This window comes from Hylaeus volcanicus, chromosome 7, assembly GCF_026283585.1.
Source record: "Hylaeus volcanicus isolate JK05 chromosome 7, UHH_iyHylVolc1.0_haploid, whole genome shotgun sequence".
In the NCBI taxonomy this organism is placed as follows: domain Eukaryota; kingdom Metazoa; phylum Arthropoda; class Insecta; order Hymenoptera; family Colletidae; genus Hylaeus; species Hylaeus volcanicus.
In genome coordinates this window covers 8396181-8413659 of record NC_071982.1, presented here as the reverse complement: position 1 = coordinate 8413659, position 17479 = coordinate 8396181, and the positions used below count along the sequence as shown (strand labels likewise).

At 43.4% G+C, this 17479-nt stretch overlaps 1 protein-coding gene across 2 annotated transcripts in view; it reads left to right on the top strand.

Moving 5' to 3' along the window:
* Nucleotides 1-13413, top strand: part of LOC128879706 (octopamine receptor beta-1R-like) — a 54318-nt gene extending 40905 nt beyond the window's left edge. For both annotated transcript variants that reach the window (XM_054129109.1, XM_054129108.1), the window contains one exon: nucleotides 7274-13413. In XM_054129109.1, the coding sequence (XP_053985084.1) occupies nucleotides 7274-7580 (307 nt within the window). In that variant the 3' untranslated portion in view covers nucleotides 7581-13413. The remainder of the gene's footprint in view (nucleotides 1-7273) is intronic.
* The last annotated feature ends 4066 nt before the right edge of the window (nucleotides 13414-17479 follow it).

The window sequence follows — 17479 nt, the reverse complement described above, 5'->3', positions numbered from 1 at the left end:
TTCACGGAGAGTAGACATCATTCGAACGTACATTAGCGCATACAAACATCCTCGAGCGTGATTTCGTTTGCTCGCATGCCGACAACGTTTAAGCGCAATTTAGCGTCGCTGGTATGTTGACGATCCGCCGGAAATGTCCCGCCAATTCTGACAAATGTATTCTGCACGGTTATTACGGAACACGAGTGCCTTCGGCATACCAGATCTGACAAAACCCTTTGTTTATCGAATTTTCATTCGAAGCTCAATTGTTTCACGCGTGTCTCCTTTCCACCATCCGACTTCCGCTTTCTTTAGGGGTCGGTTTATTGGCAACGATACAGTTATCGAGGCGTGAGGGGGAGGTTTGTCCCCCGAAATGAACGCGGTAGCCACGAATGACTCGATATTCGGACGGAACGACCGTTTAAAGCTTGATTCATCATTATCCCGCCGCTGAATGGATATTGGGCCGATAAAGCGGTTCGTGGCTCGTTTTTAATGGAGCTTTGGGTGATTTATGATGAATGAAACGATGGACCTAATCCCTCTATAGAGGCGCTCGGCTCTTTTCATTTTTAACGATAGCCGTTGATCCGTTTCGACTGTTAGAGGAAACCGTGAGCCTTTTTCGATTTGCGACCGACGAACCGTTTCGAATTTTCGATGGAAATGGCTGACCATTTTCGACGATGGTAGGTCGTTTCCGAATTTTATTTGGCATCGATACTCCGACCAGAGAATTTTTGCCCCTGGTGGATCGCTTTTCGCTTTTAGCACCTATGCTTTCCACGTATCAGCCGTTCGATTTCAATTATTTTTACTCAATCAAATTACTAGCAATTTCCTCTGACATATTAACCTTCCACACCTGAATTATTTTATTTTCTAGTGCTAATGTAGTTTAATTTTTAGGGTTAGCTTGAACTAAAATTACTGTGGAAAGAATTAAAAAAAATTCGAATAGTGCACTTTTCGAGGAAAACTGGTCCTAGAATTAGTCTTTTTCAGGGCACAATATTTTATAAATTATAATAATTGAACTACCCGAAAAGAAGATCGCAACTTAATACCCACACCTCGGACGACTACTACATCTTTTCACCGACTTCTTTACCCGCAAGAAAATAAAACTTCTCGATTAACGTTACCACGGAAGAAATACTTTCTCATAAATTACTGGAAGAAACACAGTCTCGTAATTAATTGGATTCTAAATCAAGCGGATTTCATCTAATAGAATTGAGACGAGAGGGTTGCGACCCTCTGGACGGAAAAAGAAACGATCGATTAAGGAAACGAGGAACACAGACGGAATTGAAGAAACCTCGTTCGATCGGGAGTCCCGCGGTTCGAATTACACATGTTGCTCGATCGTTTATCCCCTTCAGCGCGAGAATCACCGTTCCCGGGGGGTTGCGCAGTACGAAGTCAGGTCATCCCTTCTAGATACGTGTCAACTTCTGCGGTGGCGTACGAGAAGTGCCAGATGGACAACTTCGATATTTCCACTTCCAAAAGTAACTTTAACTTTAACGTTCCCATTTTCAGGGTGACGTAACCGCGGTGAGCAAATTCACCCCTAAAGCTGAATAGGCCGGTCATATTAGACAATTTTTTTTTGTCAAACATTGCATAAAATGGTGTAAACTTGCTTTTCTGATATGTTATTAGGGACTAGCTAGATAGTATAAATCTAGATTTGCAACTCTCAGAAACGTGACTCAGAAAATAACAGTGTAAGTCAAAATACCTACGGCATCAATTATACTATTTTTTTACAACTTTTCCTTGTACAGGTCCCGTTACGATCTTGAAATAAAGGTAATTGAATTTTCTACAACTTCATATCTCATAAGTTTAGTGTAGGATGAGTATTTATGTCAATATATTGATCGAAAGTAGGTCGGTAGTTGAAACTTCCACTTTTTTTTGGAAAATTTGTCAATTTTCGCAAAACTGTATCTCTGAAACTAAGGGAGCTACAGAGCCTCGACACGTCTCAAATTTTAGGAAATTTTATTTACTTAAAAAAAGGTAAGAATGACTTTTCTCGTCGGAATAGCCCTTTGGTAACTGTTTTGCAAAAAACTGAGGAGTGCGAAAATTTCGCGGTTTTTCTACTGTAACTCGGGTGGTCCCTAACAACATATCAAAAAAGCAAGTTTACAGTATTTTTTGCAATGTTTGAAATTTTAAAATGACTGACCTACAACGGATGAAATAAAATATTTTCGAGGAATCGTTCGCCGCAAATATGCGACGAACTGTTAAGGGAGAGCGTCTCGTTCAGCCTCGAGTATCGATCTCGATTGCCTTAAACCCCGTGCAACGCGGACATTGGTGGATTTGTAACAGGTCATCTTAGTGTCCAGAAGCTGGCCGGGTCACGAGGTTAATCCTATCGATAACCAACGTCGAGGTAACGGTCCGTGTAACTGGTACGAACAAACTTTACCTTCGTGGGATCGATGATTCCTTCGCATTCAGTGTATTCGCTTTGCAAAGAATGTTTATATGTTTTTATATATTGATACTGTTGAAGATTGATTTTGAACAGGAAAAGGTATTTAATCAAGAAAAAATACAGGGTGTCCCAAAAATGTTGGAGATCCTTGAAAGGGGTGGTTCGGGGGGTGATTTGAAACAACTTTTTCAAATGCTGAACTAGTGCATTTATGGTAGGCTTCGTATATTCTCTGATGTTTGCCGACAAGCTTCGAAAGTGAAGAAAGACAGCCAATAAAGAAGAGGAGCGAAAACACCAGGGTATGTCGGTGAGACAATTTAATGCAACGGTGAAACTTTTTATTATTAACTTTTTTTATTATTAACACCGTTGCATTAAATTGTTTCACCGAGTGATCCGATCCCGGATCATGTTACACTGCTCGGCGATCGAACTCCTCCACCCCTCAGGAAGTATACCCCTCAGTAATAGGAGTGCTTTGTGTGCATTTATGGTAGAGAAATTTCTGCATTTATGGAGACATTACTGTATAACGTTAGGGTTGTCGCATCGCGTACACGCAAAGGGAAACCATCGAAATACTTGATATTATTTTTCTTCTACAAATACAACGAGTCTCTTGTTAAATAACTGTTCCAATCATCGATAAGAGCCCAGAGATTACTCCCTCCTTGGAACGTATCCCTAATTTAATGGAACATCCATCGAGAAAACGAGAATTAATGTTTCCTTATCTTATCTCGGTCACTTTAATTGGCTCCATGGAAACTTTCGCGAGTGCTCCGGACGCGACGAAGCCTCCGTTGATTCCCAGGATCGCCTAAGATATTGTCCACGCGGTTCGAGGGCAAACATCAATTTCCCAAGCGTTTTCAGCTGTCTCGTCGAATTGACAAAGGTCATCGCGATGGTTTCTCGTTTATTTACCGTTACGCGGTAAAGCTATAGTTTAGGTCGAATGTTTAGGACATCCTTATTTGTGCACAGACCAATTCTTTCTTCGAAGAAAGACCAATTTTCTTCAAAAGCTATGCTATTAGGATAGGTTTTCTTTTTAATTTTTCCACGCTAATCTTAATCCAAGTTAACCCTAAAAATTAACCCTAGAAAATAAAATAATTCCCAAGGGTTAAAATAATATTATCCTCTTTGCCGATGTCCCCTTCTGAATCGTGAAATAATATCCCGCGAAACAGTAGCTAAATGGCGAAACTTTCCATTGTCCCAACCGACCGAAGTCCTCCGACTTCCAGACAGTTGAGATCCGTAATTAAGATCTCGGACGGGGTCCTTCCTTGAAAGTAAAAGAAGAAAAAATCGAAAAAAAAGAAAGAAAAGGAAAATATGTCCGCCCTTTGTGGACGGGCGTGCTTTAGGTGAAAATGTTCACGGCGGCCGAGCAAACGAGCGTTCCAGCCGAGGAATTCGTCCGCCTTTTCGAGCTTCGGAAACAAAAGCTCCGGACAGAATTATTTCTTCGAGTCGAGCGGTGGGTCCGCGGGAGGGGGCGGACGCGGACGAAGAAAGACGCGGAAAAAGGATGGGGAAACGCTCAAAGAACGTGAAACGGGGTCGACAGGAAAATGCAGCGATTCCGCACTCGGCGAGGTGTCAGACCGTGTACGTTTCGCTTTATTAACTCGTCCGTTCCTCACTTTCCACGTTTTTCCTGCCACTTCCTCGTCGAATCGACCAGATGAAGTCGGATATCCGCGGCGAAGGCCTCGGTTTTTTAGTTTCGGATCGATCCGGCTTACAACTGTAGCCCACGCCGTTGGATCTGAACGAAAGCTTGCCTACCCACGCTCCCGGTTTCACCGATACCATTTCGCGGAGTGGAATTTGTTTCGCCCGCGCGCAAGGGATAACGTACGCCGTGAGGGGATTTTCGAAAATTTGTTCCACGATCCGCGCGGAGAGCTCTTCGGAACCGAGTCGATGGAACGGGGACGGGAATCTGACAATTCGAAGAGAAGTTCTTGAAAGCACTTTGGTAGAGCCTCGTTGGGTGTCACGGAGTCGTTTAATGAGCAAACCTTCTTTTTCGCGGGCTGAAGGGAACCGAAGCGTTCGACGAATACGCATTGAATTTGCGACGGAAATCTCGCTTTGTGATCGAGTGTCAATCGCTCCCGACAATCGGAAACTTTTCTCCTCTGAACATCTATTCCCGTCACGACGAAGAAAATAATTTTTTTTTTTTAAACTAATAGATAAAGTCGCGCTCGCGAAACATTTCCCGGGTATCACTCGTCGTCTTTACGTTCATCGGCTCGACAATCGATACATTAATCGTGTGCACGACCTTAGCTATAGTTTCAGCTAAAATTGGACGAACAAGGGTGAAGGTCGATCCTCGTTCCGAGCAAGTGGTCAGACTTTTCCCTACGAGGAAATCGAACGGTTGACCGTGCATGCTAATGCTCCAGTCGTCTGGAAACTTTTCCTTTCGCTACACTTTCGCGTTGTTTGCTATTAATTTTTTCCAGTGTGACGCAACCTGTGACACAATACAACGAAGGTCGACGTAAGACTTGTGCCTGTACGTGTACTCGGCGCGACGAGAAACACAAAATGGGTGTGAAAAACTTACAGCTGCTCAATCATAGATTGAACAGTGGTTGAGTGGTTTTACTTTCATCGCAAAAACATCAAGAATCGATTGAAGCTGTTTCCGCAAAGTTCTGATAAAAATTGCTGAAGTTGGTATTTTCATTTCTTAATGGCTGGTTGTGACCGTACAATCTGTCGTACAACGCGTCGTACAATCTGTTGTACATGCGGTCGAACCGGTTACGACGTATCGTACGACTTGTCGTACAGCAGATCGTACGACCAACCGCCACAGACAATGGAATCCCATTCACACGGTCGAAAGGTCTCGTCAAACGGTTAGTCGTACGACAATGCTAATGCAACGATAAAACTCATCGATACCCTGGTGCTTTCGCTTCGTCCTCTTCTTTATTCGCTGTCCTTCTCTATGTTCATCGCATTCCCTCTCCACTTTTCAAGCTATGTAACGAGCGAGACATATTCATTTTATTGACCCACCCATTTCATCGCCTCACAGCATTTTTCGCCATATAACGGGACATGAATTTCGGCTGTTCGAAAATAAAAAGATGACGAAATACCAGATCATTGTGAATAATACGAGTTGCTTAACAGAAACTATAAGTTCGCTGAGCATTCGAACAGCCGTCAGCAAACTTCCAAGTCTACCCAGAATATTCTCGAGGAGAAGCGACAATGATGAGCGTCACGCGAGGGAAAGTTCTCGGGACGGGCAAGTTCCGTCGCTTATCCCGACGATATTTCAATCTCCGCAGACGTTCCTAAAATTCACGAGAAAGCTGAAACAATAAAAACAAGCGGCACAAGAAGCAGCCAGGGGATTTAAATTGCGCCCACCGTGAGAGTCCTTTGGCTTTGTTTCGCGACCCCCTTTACTCGAATCACGTGGTCGGAATGATTTCGTTGGTGGGGAGAGAAACGAGGAGAAGAGCTCTTCGCGCCCCGAGAAAAGTGCTATGCGAGGAAAATTTCAACAATGCGGTTGGGAAAAAGTTTAGAACCGGAAGGAACGGCGGGGAGAGAGAGATGTAGCGATGGGAATGACACCGATACGAGTTTGTATATATATTTAATCCCATAAATATTCGTATCCTATGTGCCTATTAAAGAAATGTGTCTAAATTAAATAGTAGCCTTCATGTTCCCAAATAAAATGTTCGTCATAAATATACACATCTCTGAAGTTACCTGTACACATTTATAACTACCTGTGCCTCACGTGGAATACCATTCTTATTCAACATATATTCTATTGTGCGTTCACAATGAGTTGGACAGTCAAATTCATCGATCGAGGACATTGTGACATCAAACGCGTTGGTATGAAAAAAATTGGTAGTCGTTCGATGTGAAAATATAATTGTTCAACGTTTAGATAATGGTAAGCTGTCAAATGGTCGAGTAATCGCGCCGCTCGAATAATTTAATAAAGGAAAAGTCTCGAAGCTGTCTAACCTATACCTCGAAGCCCGAAGCCTGATCGGCGCTCGGGCGGAAAGAAGCTCCGGCAAATCCATTCTCCTCGCGACAATGGAAACAATTTTCGAGGTTATGTGGGTCAACCACGGCCGACTGTTTCGCTTCGAGCTCAGCCGGCGTGCTCCATGAATGGAGATTAATAGTGCAACAGAGGAAGTCGTTCCAAGTCGACCGCGATACACTTCGGAGGTTGGATCGCTTAGTATTTTGGCAACGGCTTGCCAACTATTACGCATCGATTTTAAATCGAACCGATCGGGTTCTGAGGTTCGGTTGGTCTTTGGAGCGCTCTGCTAGGAATTTAGCGGTACTGGTCTGGTACTGATACTACAACTTATGGCGTTTCGTTAACACTTTAATGGCCGATCACACGACATGTATGCGATGGTACCGGAAAAGGTTATTGGCCGGTGTTGTGTTAATGGCCTATTCCTTGATGTAACTTGGCGAGGAATGTACCGATCGAGGTGGAACTTTCCACATTTAATGACAGCTGATTTCTTCATGTTCTCATTTCCAAAATTTATGGACTTTCTATGAAATATTTATAACTATTGTTATTGCAAAATTTCTATTCCTTGATATAACTCGGCGAAGAATTTACCGATCGAGGTGGAACTTTCCACATTTAATAACAGCTGATTTCTTCGTGTTCTCATTTGCAAAAATGTATTTAATCAAAATTGAAACTGCCTTGTATAACTGCTTCACTGTAAGCACTCCACCCCTTTCCAAAGTATTAACGGTCTCTCAATTCTCTTTCAACAGGTACATCATCACATCGCTCTGCGACACCTGCGAGAGCAGCGACGCGGTCGTTGCGGTGGTGTTCTGGGTAGGCTACTTCAACAGCGCGTTGAATCCGTTGATTTACGCCTACTTCAACCGCGATTTCCGCGCCGCCTTTAAGAAAACCCTGGAGAGCTGTTGCGTGGCGATCGGGCCTGTTCGCGACATGCGCCAGGTGCACAGGAAGCAGGACCTGGTGCACAGCAACGCGTCCTCGGAGCTGCACGTAAACAACCAGCTGAGAGCCAGCGAGATGACCAACGTGCATATCGAGGCCTGCATCTGAATCTTCCATATCACCCAAAGTCGAGAGACAATCGTCGGAATTGACAGTGTTGACTTTCGATTCGTGTAATAGCTAAACGTGTGCTGGCTCAGCGGGGCCTCGTGATTGAGAATAAACAGTCGGTACGAGAACCGTCCTCGACGAGCCGGAGTGTGACGTGCGAGTGAGACGTAGATTATAATATCCATGGTGCAACAATGACGCGTTCTTTCATCGTCCTGATTTGCCAATTAGCGATTAAAGCGTGTCTTCTATGTGCGTCCGAGCGATCTGGTTTTTCCACTTAAACGAGAGTCCAGGATGACCGTCGAATGATTTTTATTGTTAACACCGAGGCTTACAAAGGGAAGCTCACGTTACAAGGGGAACTCACCTTGGGATTTCGATGCCAATTTTTTTTATTATTCTGGAGGTGAAAAAGAGAGATACGTGTTCCGGCGTTTGATCGAATAGGCCCTAGTTTCGGAGTAATAAATTTGTGAAAATTGAAATTTATTGTTTTATTTTGGTGGTGCTGATATAGGATGCAAGTTTTCGAAGCAGAAATTATATTATCACATTATAAACATTAATGTAAATTTTATTTTGAGGGACTTTTCATTCAAGTAGTAATATTTGAAATAATAAGACAGGGTGTCACAAAAATGTTGAAGTTCCTTGAAAGGGGTGAAAATGTCCGAGGCTTCGTTAAGGATATATTAACAGAAAACCCTGACTAATCAGAGCGCGAGTATGCCAGTAAAGTGTGGCCTATACTACTGCGGCTGTCCAGCGCGTGGCCTACACTACTGCGGCCGACTAGCGCGTAGTCTACACTACTGCGAGCGCTCGATCGTCATACTCGCGTTCTGATTGTTCAGGGTTTTCTGTTAATAACTTCTTAACATAACCTCGGACAATATTTTGGCTAAGGAAAAAGTTGTTTCAAACCACCCTCCGAACCACCCCGTTCAAGGACCTCCAACATAGAACACCCTGTAAAAGTTATTTGTCATATGTAACATATAACGGTAACGCAGTCGAATTTTCAATCGTTTCAATTTTTAATTTCATTTGGAAATAATATTAACAGTATTTTAAATTTCTAGTTTTTAAAATAATTATTAGCAGGGGTAAAAGAATAAAAACATCACCGGAATGTGAATGTGAATTTTTTAATTACAACAGAAAAGTAAATTGCAATTTTCACAAATTTATTACTCCGAAACTAAGGCCTATTCGATGAAACCCCGGGACACGTATCCCTTTTTTTCACCTGCAGAATAACAAAACAAAAAAAAAAAAAGATTGGCATCGAAATCCCAGGGTGAGTTGCCTGTGCTTCCCTCTGTTAGTCGAACTCGAGACGTTTGCTTTGACGATTGCTGCGTTTCCTTTCGAGCTTCATTTTCTCAGGGTGTCGTGGACGTTAAGATTTTCACATTTTTATGCGAGCTTCCTAGCTTGGATAGCTATTCTCGGGGGGTTTCGTCTTTCACAGACGTCGAGATTACGTCGGATTCAACGAAGAAACGCGACAAAGGCGAGTGAAAAGATCAAGTTAGGGATCATCTAGGCGATGCAAGCGTCGGGGTGGCTTATCGTCGAAAAGGCCTCACGCGTGTGCGCGACATCGACGTCCACTCGGCCAGGTTACACGTTATTAAAAGAGAAGTTTAATGGCCGAAGGAGCGTCTTGAAAGGCGAAAATTTCCGTCACGGTCGACCTATTTTAAGGGTGACGCCTGGTCGCCGCAGACTCGTCTATTTCCGCCGCGTCTTTTTATCGAGGCTGCAAACGAGTCTGCTGCCCCTGGACCAGCAGATTGATGATCCGATTCGAGTAATATTTTAAGATTGGCTTGATAACGTCGCCCCTGGATCCACTCTCGCCCGACGCCTCTTTTACCAGCTCCCAGCTTATTAAGTTTCGCCCTTTTTAACAAGATTCGCTCGAGTTCGCACCGAGTGGCGTGAATGAAAACGTTTTCTATGGGAGTGCCTTGATTAACACGTTGAACGTCACGTCACCCATATGAGAGCTTTTAAAAAACTTCAACGAATAATCTAAAGGACCAAGTATCGATGAAAACAAATCTGAATAGAATTCGTGAATTTTGATGAGAATTCAAACATAATACGACAAATGTTGGATTCTATAGTCTATCATCGTCTCGAGATGAAATTTTAGTCCTGAAATTTTAGTTTAGACATTTCCATGCGAATCAGCGTGGCAGTCAACGTGTAAACGTAGAGGAACTGCGCATTAGTTCGTGGATTTTCCTGTTTCGTTGTCACGTCAGAGTTCCCTCTCGGATTTTCAAACTTTCCAAACGACGAATTTGACGAAAGTCTGACGTCGTTCTGCAGAGAGTTTATAGCAGCCAGACAGAAAAGATTAAAACGGAGCGCGGCTAAGGGGTTTGTAGAACGCGTAACGACAGGATTTCGGTTGAAAGCCTGTCGCGTCGGAGCATGGAAATTACCCCAAGTGTGAAGGCGCCTAGGGCGTTAAGGTCGATGTTGACACAGGGAATTAAAGGATAAACGCAGCCAAAGGGGATTACCTCGAAACGGCAAGGACACCTGCGTATTTGGGTGAACCGTGGAACAATAAACGCGTAAATTTACGGTGTACGAGCGACGGCTGGGTCAACACGGTTACGATGAGAGTATGTTCGGCGCGGTTGAACGCAATTTGATGCCGAATTCTTACGACCGCAGAACGGGTGGAAGATATTAGCTCGTCCCAAAAGTTTCTTCCGTTTTATTAATAAGTATAGTAAAGACTAAAAATAAGTGCAAGAAAATCGGGACCCAAATATTGCAGTTATCCAGTCGAGGTTTCTATTCTGTGTTTGCTTACATTTGGCTTGAGTCGGGCTTAGAAAAGGACAGAGGGTGAAAGAGAAAGAGGTCCGAGGAAAAAAGTAGTCGGCACAAGCGTATCAGTGAGACAATAGTAATGTAACACTCATATCTTGGTACTTGAAATAAAAATCCTTCAAAATTAAATTTACATTAACGTGTATAATGTGATAATATAATTTCTGCTTCGAAAATTTACATAGTAAAATGTTGTTTCAAATCACCCTCCGAACCACTCCTTCCAAGGACCTCCAACATTTTTATAACACCCTGTATTATTATTTCAAATATTACTACTTGAATTAAAAGTCGCTCAAAATTAAATTTACATTAACGTTTATAACGTGATAATATAATTTCTGCTTCGAAAACTTGCATCCTATATCAGTACCATCAAAATAAAAGTAAAATAAAAATAAATGTCAATTTTCACATTACTCAGAAACTAAGGCCTACTCAATCAAACGGCAAGGACACGTATCTCTTTCTTTCACCTCCAGAATAATAAAAAACATTGGCATCCCAGGATGAGTTATCCGAGCTTCCCCTTGTAAGTGGAAGTCGCGAAAGGAACTTTTGAGACAACCTGATATTAAATTCAAGCGCAAATGGAACGAGCACTTACACGGCAGTCTAGCAAATAGAAGTCCATCTAAATGTCTCGCGAAGTCGAGACAGCGGCCGTCCATTCTCGTATCGTTGAATCATCCGAAAAGAGAATGGATGGCGTTCGAAGGAAAGCTAGACGAAACCGTGAGAAATGTCTGTCTCTCAAGCGACGCGTTACGTCTTAATACACGCGAAGAGCTTTTTTTCAGACCGCGTCACGACTTTCATCGACGGCGAATAGAAAAACCTTTCCACGCGTACTTGTCTACCAGTATCGTAGAAAAATAATATTTTCGATAAACACACTCCCGTTGCTATTGTCGCAACGAAACCGGACACCACCTCTGCCGGGGTTGAATCGATAGTGCATAGCTCCAGGCGCTCCAGCTGTTCCTCGTTTCGCATGCAAATGTAAATAATCCATCGTAAACAATTACTGCGAGCGGCAAAAACAATCTCGATTCCGGGAACGCCGGCGGAGAGAAGCGAGAAACGGGGACGGCGTTCAGCTGAGAGAATCCGGATTCGCGAGAAGCTCTCGTCGAAAGTAAACAGAGCTCGGTACTTTCGAGATTTCGCTGATTTAACGGAGAGAAACTGTCCGAGCGAGGATTAAGTCCCCCGAGCTGGCCGATTCATCACAATCAGTGGCATTAGCTTCCCTGCGCTTTGATCCTCGTTAACCGATGGAGTTTCCAACGGGCTTCCGAGAAGTTTGACCACCCCGGCGAATTATTTGAGAAACGCTGACCTGCGGATGACGTTTTAATCTTTCTGTGACCTCTCCTCGAAGGAGTAAAGTTTAACGCAGAGTTCCTGTGATCGATCAAATTTGACGCGGCTTGACAAAGCTGGGAAGCTTGCAATTTCTTTTTTATCTTCTTTCCCTGGATTACATTCCAAGTGATTCCTGATACGTATCCGTTTTTCCTCCGGCTGGCTGTGTCGCGAGCAAGTGATATCGAGTTTCATTCGCGTGCTCTCGCCCGGTTGATTCGAGCGAATTTATGAAATTAATGGAAAAATATGATTTTCAGCCGCGATGCCTGGGACTGGCTGTCTCATTTCAACGAAACCTTCCAAACGAAATTATTCTTCTTGATTGCTTCTCTTGTGAGATATCATTTTTCCACGATTTTCTCAAATTTCCACATTCTCGAAACAAAGCTCTCCGTGTCCACGACAACCCTGAACTTGACCAGAGAGGTTCTCGATTAATTTCATTGAGAATTATCGAACAGTGACCGCCGATAGAACCAATCAAATTCACTTTGAATTTTGCATTTTCATAACTCGCGGGGATCGGTAGGTTCAGCGACGCAATTCCGAGTGCAGAACAATCATTAACGTGTAAGTCTCGTGTAGTGGTTTCACCGTTGTTCCCACTTGTTCTTCGAGACAAACCTCAGACTGTTTGCACGGGATACGATCCCGTACCGTTACGGCACTGATTTTCGTTTCTGTCCACCCCGTTGGACTCGAGCGTACGCCACTGCTCAAAAGTTAAGGTAACCGTGTCGGTGGTTGGAAAACGTTTGCACGGTTAATGGGCAACGACACTTTGCGACCCGTTCTGATCGAGGTTCGTGGGTTCGTTTATCTGTATCGCGTATCTATCGTTAGAGATGTAAGTCGACTAGTGATCTAAACCAGGAATTGGCACCGCGACCGTTTCAGCGCACGGCGAGTACTCAAACTGATTGTCGCCGTGCGTTTGGACGCCCGTGGAGTTCAACCCTGACCCATGGTAACGCGGTTCGTGGACACGTCGGCGTCCACGATAAACACCGACTACATCGTGAACCCCCGGCGACCATTAAACGATAATTAATGCCGAAACTCAATTTTATCGCCCGTTCCCATCGTCGCGACAGTTAGAGGGCGTGATATTCAAACGACAATAGCGGCCCGGAAGGACAATTATTTTGTCAGTACGCGTCGGAGCAACAGACAATTCGACTAGTTAGTAACATCGTTAACCATAATCGGCAGTCGTTCGAAGAGGCTAGCGGAGCAATTTTTCAAGCGAGCATGCGAGAAACTGAATCCCTCTTTTCATGTAGCGCCACACGATGTTATGTACGTATATATAAATATAAATATACAAGGAGACTATGTATACAGATATGTATAAATATATCAATTCGTCGTTGGAAATTGTGCAGAGCGCGTAGGGGTATTAATAATAAAATTTACAAAAGAAAAAAAAAATAGGTACAGCGTCTCTCTTCGACGACCACTACCTTTCCATCCACGTAAGTATTACCGTTAGAATTTTAGAAATTGCTGTAACTCGTGACATTCAACGCTCGCCTACACCCTCGGTGCTTGTACGTATTATCTCTTCGCACCCGGAGCTATCTCGTTACAGAATGTCCAAACAGACAGTATTATCGTGTTGCATAATGTAACTTATAAAGCACGTAATTTACTGAAATGATACTTGAGCTCGTATGAATCTTTACACATTGTGGAACATGTTTACGGTGAGTCCCATAAATATTCGTACCCTCTATGTCTATTGAAGAAATTCATTTAACTTAAATGGGTAAGTTCGATGTTTCCAACATATTTGTATAAATATGTTGATGGTTATATAAATATTAGGTCTACCGGAAAGTTCTGTCCGTTTTTAGAATAAAATAATAAATAAAGCAATATTAGAGCAACCGTCCGACCAAGTACCGACCCATACTACTTGCCCCAGCTTTGAATCTTTGATCCTTTCAGACCAGAATTATTCTATTCTCTCGTACGAATGCTATTTAATTTTTAAGTTCGATTAAAATTATTAAACAAATCCGTTTTTAGGATAACACAAAATAATACATTTCTCATACCTTGAATAAATTTGATTGAATAATATTATTTTTATCGTTATTTGTGACATCTTGTCAGCGTGATTGCAATTTGTATATCGTTTTTAACGAATACGCACATACTCGTTGAAACCTGTAACCGGTACGAACAGAACTTTTTGGTTGACCTAGTATACACACGGTGTCCCAGAATTAGTGTAAGAACTGGAAAAGGGAGGTAGCTGAGACAATTCTGAATCACAATTTCCTTTGCAGAAATGTTGTTGGGGGCTTCGTTTTTGAATTATTAAGGAAAAACTACCGACCAATCACAGCGCTCGAGAGGCGGGCTCGAGGCAGAACGATCGAGTCCGCCATTGGGCCAGCTCTGAGGCGCTGTGATTGGTCGGTGATTTTTCCTTAATAATTCAAAAACGAAGCATCATCCGACATTTTGACAAAGGAAACTATGGTTCAAAATCGTCTCAGCTATCTCCCATTTCCGGTTCTTACTCTAATTCTGGGACGTCCTGTATATACAGGGTGTTCACGCTAAAGTGTTACAACCGCATATCTCAATAACTATTGATGATACGAAAAAATTGTTTATATGTAAATTGCAGGATACAATGTGCTCTCTATTGTGGCGTAAACGAAATTTTTTGTATGTTATTAATTTAACATGTATGATGTTGAAGTTCCGCTTTTTTAACACTTTAACGAACGGTAGTATGTTTAATAGACTTTTTGCTAGTTCGTTTTGCGCTTCGTTACACGTTCCCGAACGGTAATCACAGATGCTGAAAATGCTGGAAGATTATCGCGAGCACAGTGACGTAATACGGGAAACGAACGTTTCGAATACTCCGAAGCATCTCGCCCGCCTCGCTAACGGGATCGCGACGGGGAAGCGTATTCGATTCTTCTCGAAATATCTGCATTTCAATCCGAGGAGAATTTGGGACACGTCCGACCCAAATGTCACGCAGCGGTACCGCGCAAAGAACTTTTCCAACACCTTGTCCAGTGCGGAACCTATCGACTTGTAACGGGATAGCCCAGGCCGGGGCTCTCGTATATTTCCGCTTTGTACGCGCCGACGGCGACACATTACTCTAGAAAGTAGTGCAATTTCGCGTATAGTCAGCCACTGGAGGCTCCTGCTTGCATGGAAACAATGGACGGCTTGCTCCGAGCATTGTTGCGCACCGTAGACAGCAATAGCTGACTCCATGCTGCATGTTAAGTTGCTTTGGCATTAACGGGGAATTTCTACCCGAGAGCCGAATACGCATTGTGCGTTTCATTCGGACGCGTGTCACGCTCCTGTTCATGGAATACCCGTCGCGCCAGCGAGGAAAACTTGTCGTTATTTTCCTGGAAACTCGATACGTTTTCTCGTCAAATTTGCTCGTTTCCTAAGACTATCAGTCAATCGAGAGGATTAAGTGTTGGCGCGTTTTAATTTTGTTCAGCTAAGAGAACAACACCCCGTCATCTGAATTTAGTTAGCCGCTTCATCTTTCGCGTTAACCCCCGAACTTCGCGCCAACGGAACTTTACCGGGATCGAAGTCTCGTTAGTCGTTGTCGCGATTAATTATCGAGTCGTTCGATTGTTCCTAGGGGAGCGCGAGATTCTCCGAGCAAATCCACGACTATTAGAGTTCCAGGTACACCGTCGACATCGGCTGTGCTCGTCTCGGTTTAATATTAACGGAAGCCAGATACGTTCAAAAATAGAGTTTCGCGAGATGAGAGTTCGGGCGAAGTCCGCGAACGGATCGTTCCGTGGAACGTGGTTCGCCATTTTTCGGTGCATCGGCCTCGTTGCATCCCGTGCAACCCCTATTCCGGCAGGCCACGACCCCGCTTTTTGCCCTGTAATGTGGGTCACACAGCCGGTGTACCGTTTCCCCTTTCTCTGCTGGCATTTATTAAAAAAATGTATACAACGAAACGGGAGTTTGCAGTTCAAGGCCTCTGGCTGAGACCTATTTCGATGGAAGGGTTCGAGACTTTCATTTAGATGTACGACACGAGTGTTTCTTAACCCTTTTTAGTGCCGGAGCGACGATACAAGGTGTTCAGTCTATTACTAGCCAGGATTTTTATCGCAAATGGTACATATGACAACAAAATGAAAGAGGAAAGAGCGATACTGTCTTTTATATACAGTGTAACCAGGTATATAAATCTTTCGTATTTTTACTATTTTCTGAGAAACGAAGGTCACCTCGAGTATTTTTAAATGGAATGGTATGGATTTTTTTATATCATGTAAAAGCGGATATCGAAATGAATTCAGCGATGTATAACATGTCTCGTTAAACTCACAAGCTCGGGACTGACCTTGTGCAACTAACGTGGACATACAAAATATAAACATTTTTATTATTAACTTTTTTGTTCTAAAACTTTTACCATCATATTTCTGACATTCTCGCTCGGGACTGAACTAGTGCATTTATGGTGGACTTCGTACATTCTATCATTATTCTACCCAATTCTCAGAGCCACGTTCCAGTTCCGAGCGTCCAGGTGTTGAAACATAGCTTGGCCTCCAAGATTGCAACATCGGTGTTCGGTTGCACCCTGGAAACAAGCTTCCCATCCCCCGTCCTCTCAACTTAATATTCCGTGTACCGTTTTGCGGCGACAACCAAGTTCGCCCAACAGTTGACCATCCGCGCGACCGACGTTTAATTAAAACGTATCCAGCGAACAAGGCTACCCCCTCTCGTCCAATGCTCGGCCACAGTTGCGAGACTGATGATCTCATTATTCCTCGCAGATGGTCCGGCGAGTTATAAACACGTTAAGCACATCGGTGGGCAAAACGTACCGCCGGAGCTAGAGAATTGTTGTCTAACGAGCTGCTTTCGCGAGGCGGTGCTACGAAAATCGGAATTTTTCAAATATCGGAATTTCCAACAAAAAAAAAAACAAAAAAAAAGGAATAATATAGAAACCTATCCCCTAACAATTCATTTCCATTCACGCCAATTAAAAAGAAAACGGAAGAGTTGCGTCGGTTAGTTGATTGCATCAGCTGAGTTTTTAACAAGGCGTAGTTTTTTTTTCAGCGGCGGAACACGAGTTTTTATTTTTTTGTTTGTAGTTGGTAGCACGGTTATATATATGTATGTATATCCGGCGGATATGTCGCACTGGCAAACGCTAATACGCTTTAATCCGGCGCGTTAACTCGGCCGAGCGGAGCCGCGTGTTCATTCGCGGGAACCGTCTATAGCATAAATCGAGTTAGGCGAGTTGGTCCGCGTTGATCCCGTTGTTTGTTACCTGATTACTCGTCCCGACGGTCAATCGTTCGTTCTTCCCTCGCCTTCGATCCATCCGCTGCTTTGAATTTCAATGAGTCCCCCTCGTCGTTTGGAGTTGCAGAGACAGAGATGGTTAAGGAAACAATAAATCGCGTTACTAGAAGCTTGACTACAGTGCTCGGTTGTACTCGAGAACGTTGACTTTCGTGAATGGTATTGATATTGATCCAGGTACAAGTTCAGGTATTGATCAGTTACCAGGGTACGGGATTTATTATGTAGGTACAGTAAAGTTTCCATAAATGTACAAACTCGGGATTGACCTTGTGCAGTTATCGTAGAGTTTGTTTATTCTCTGGTGT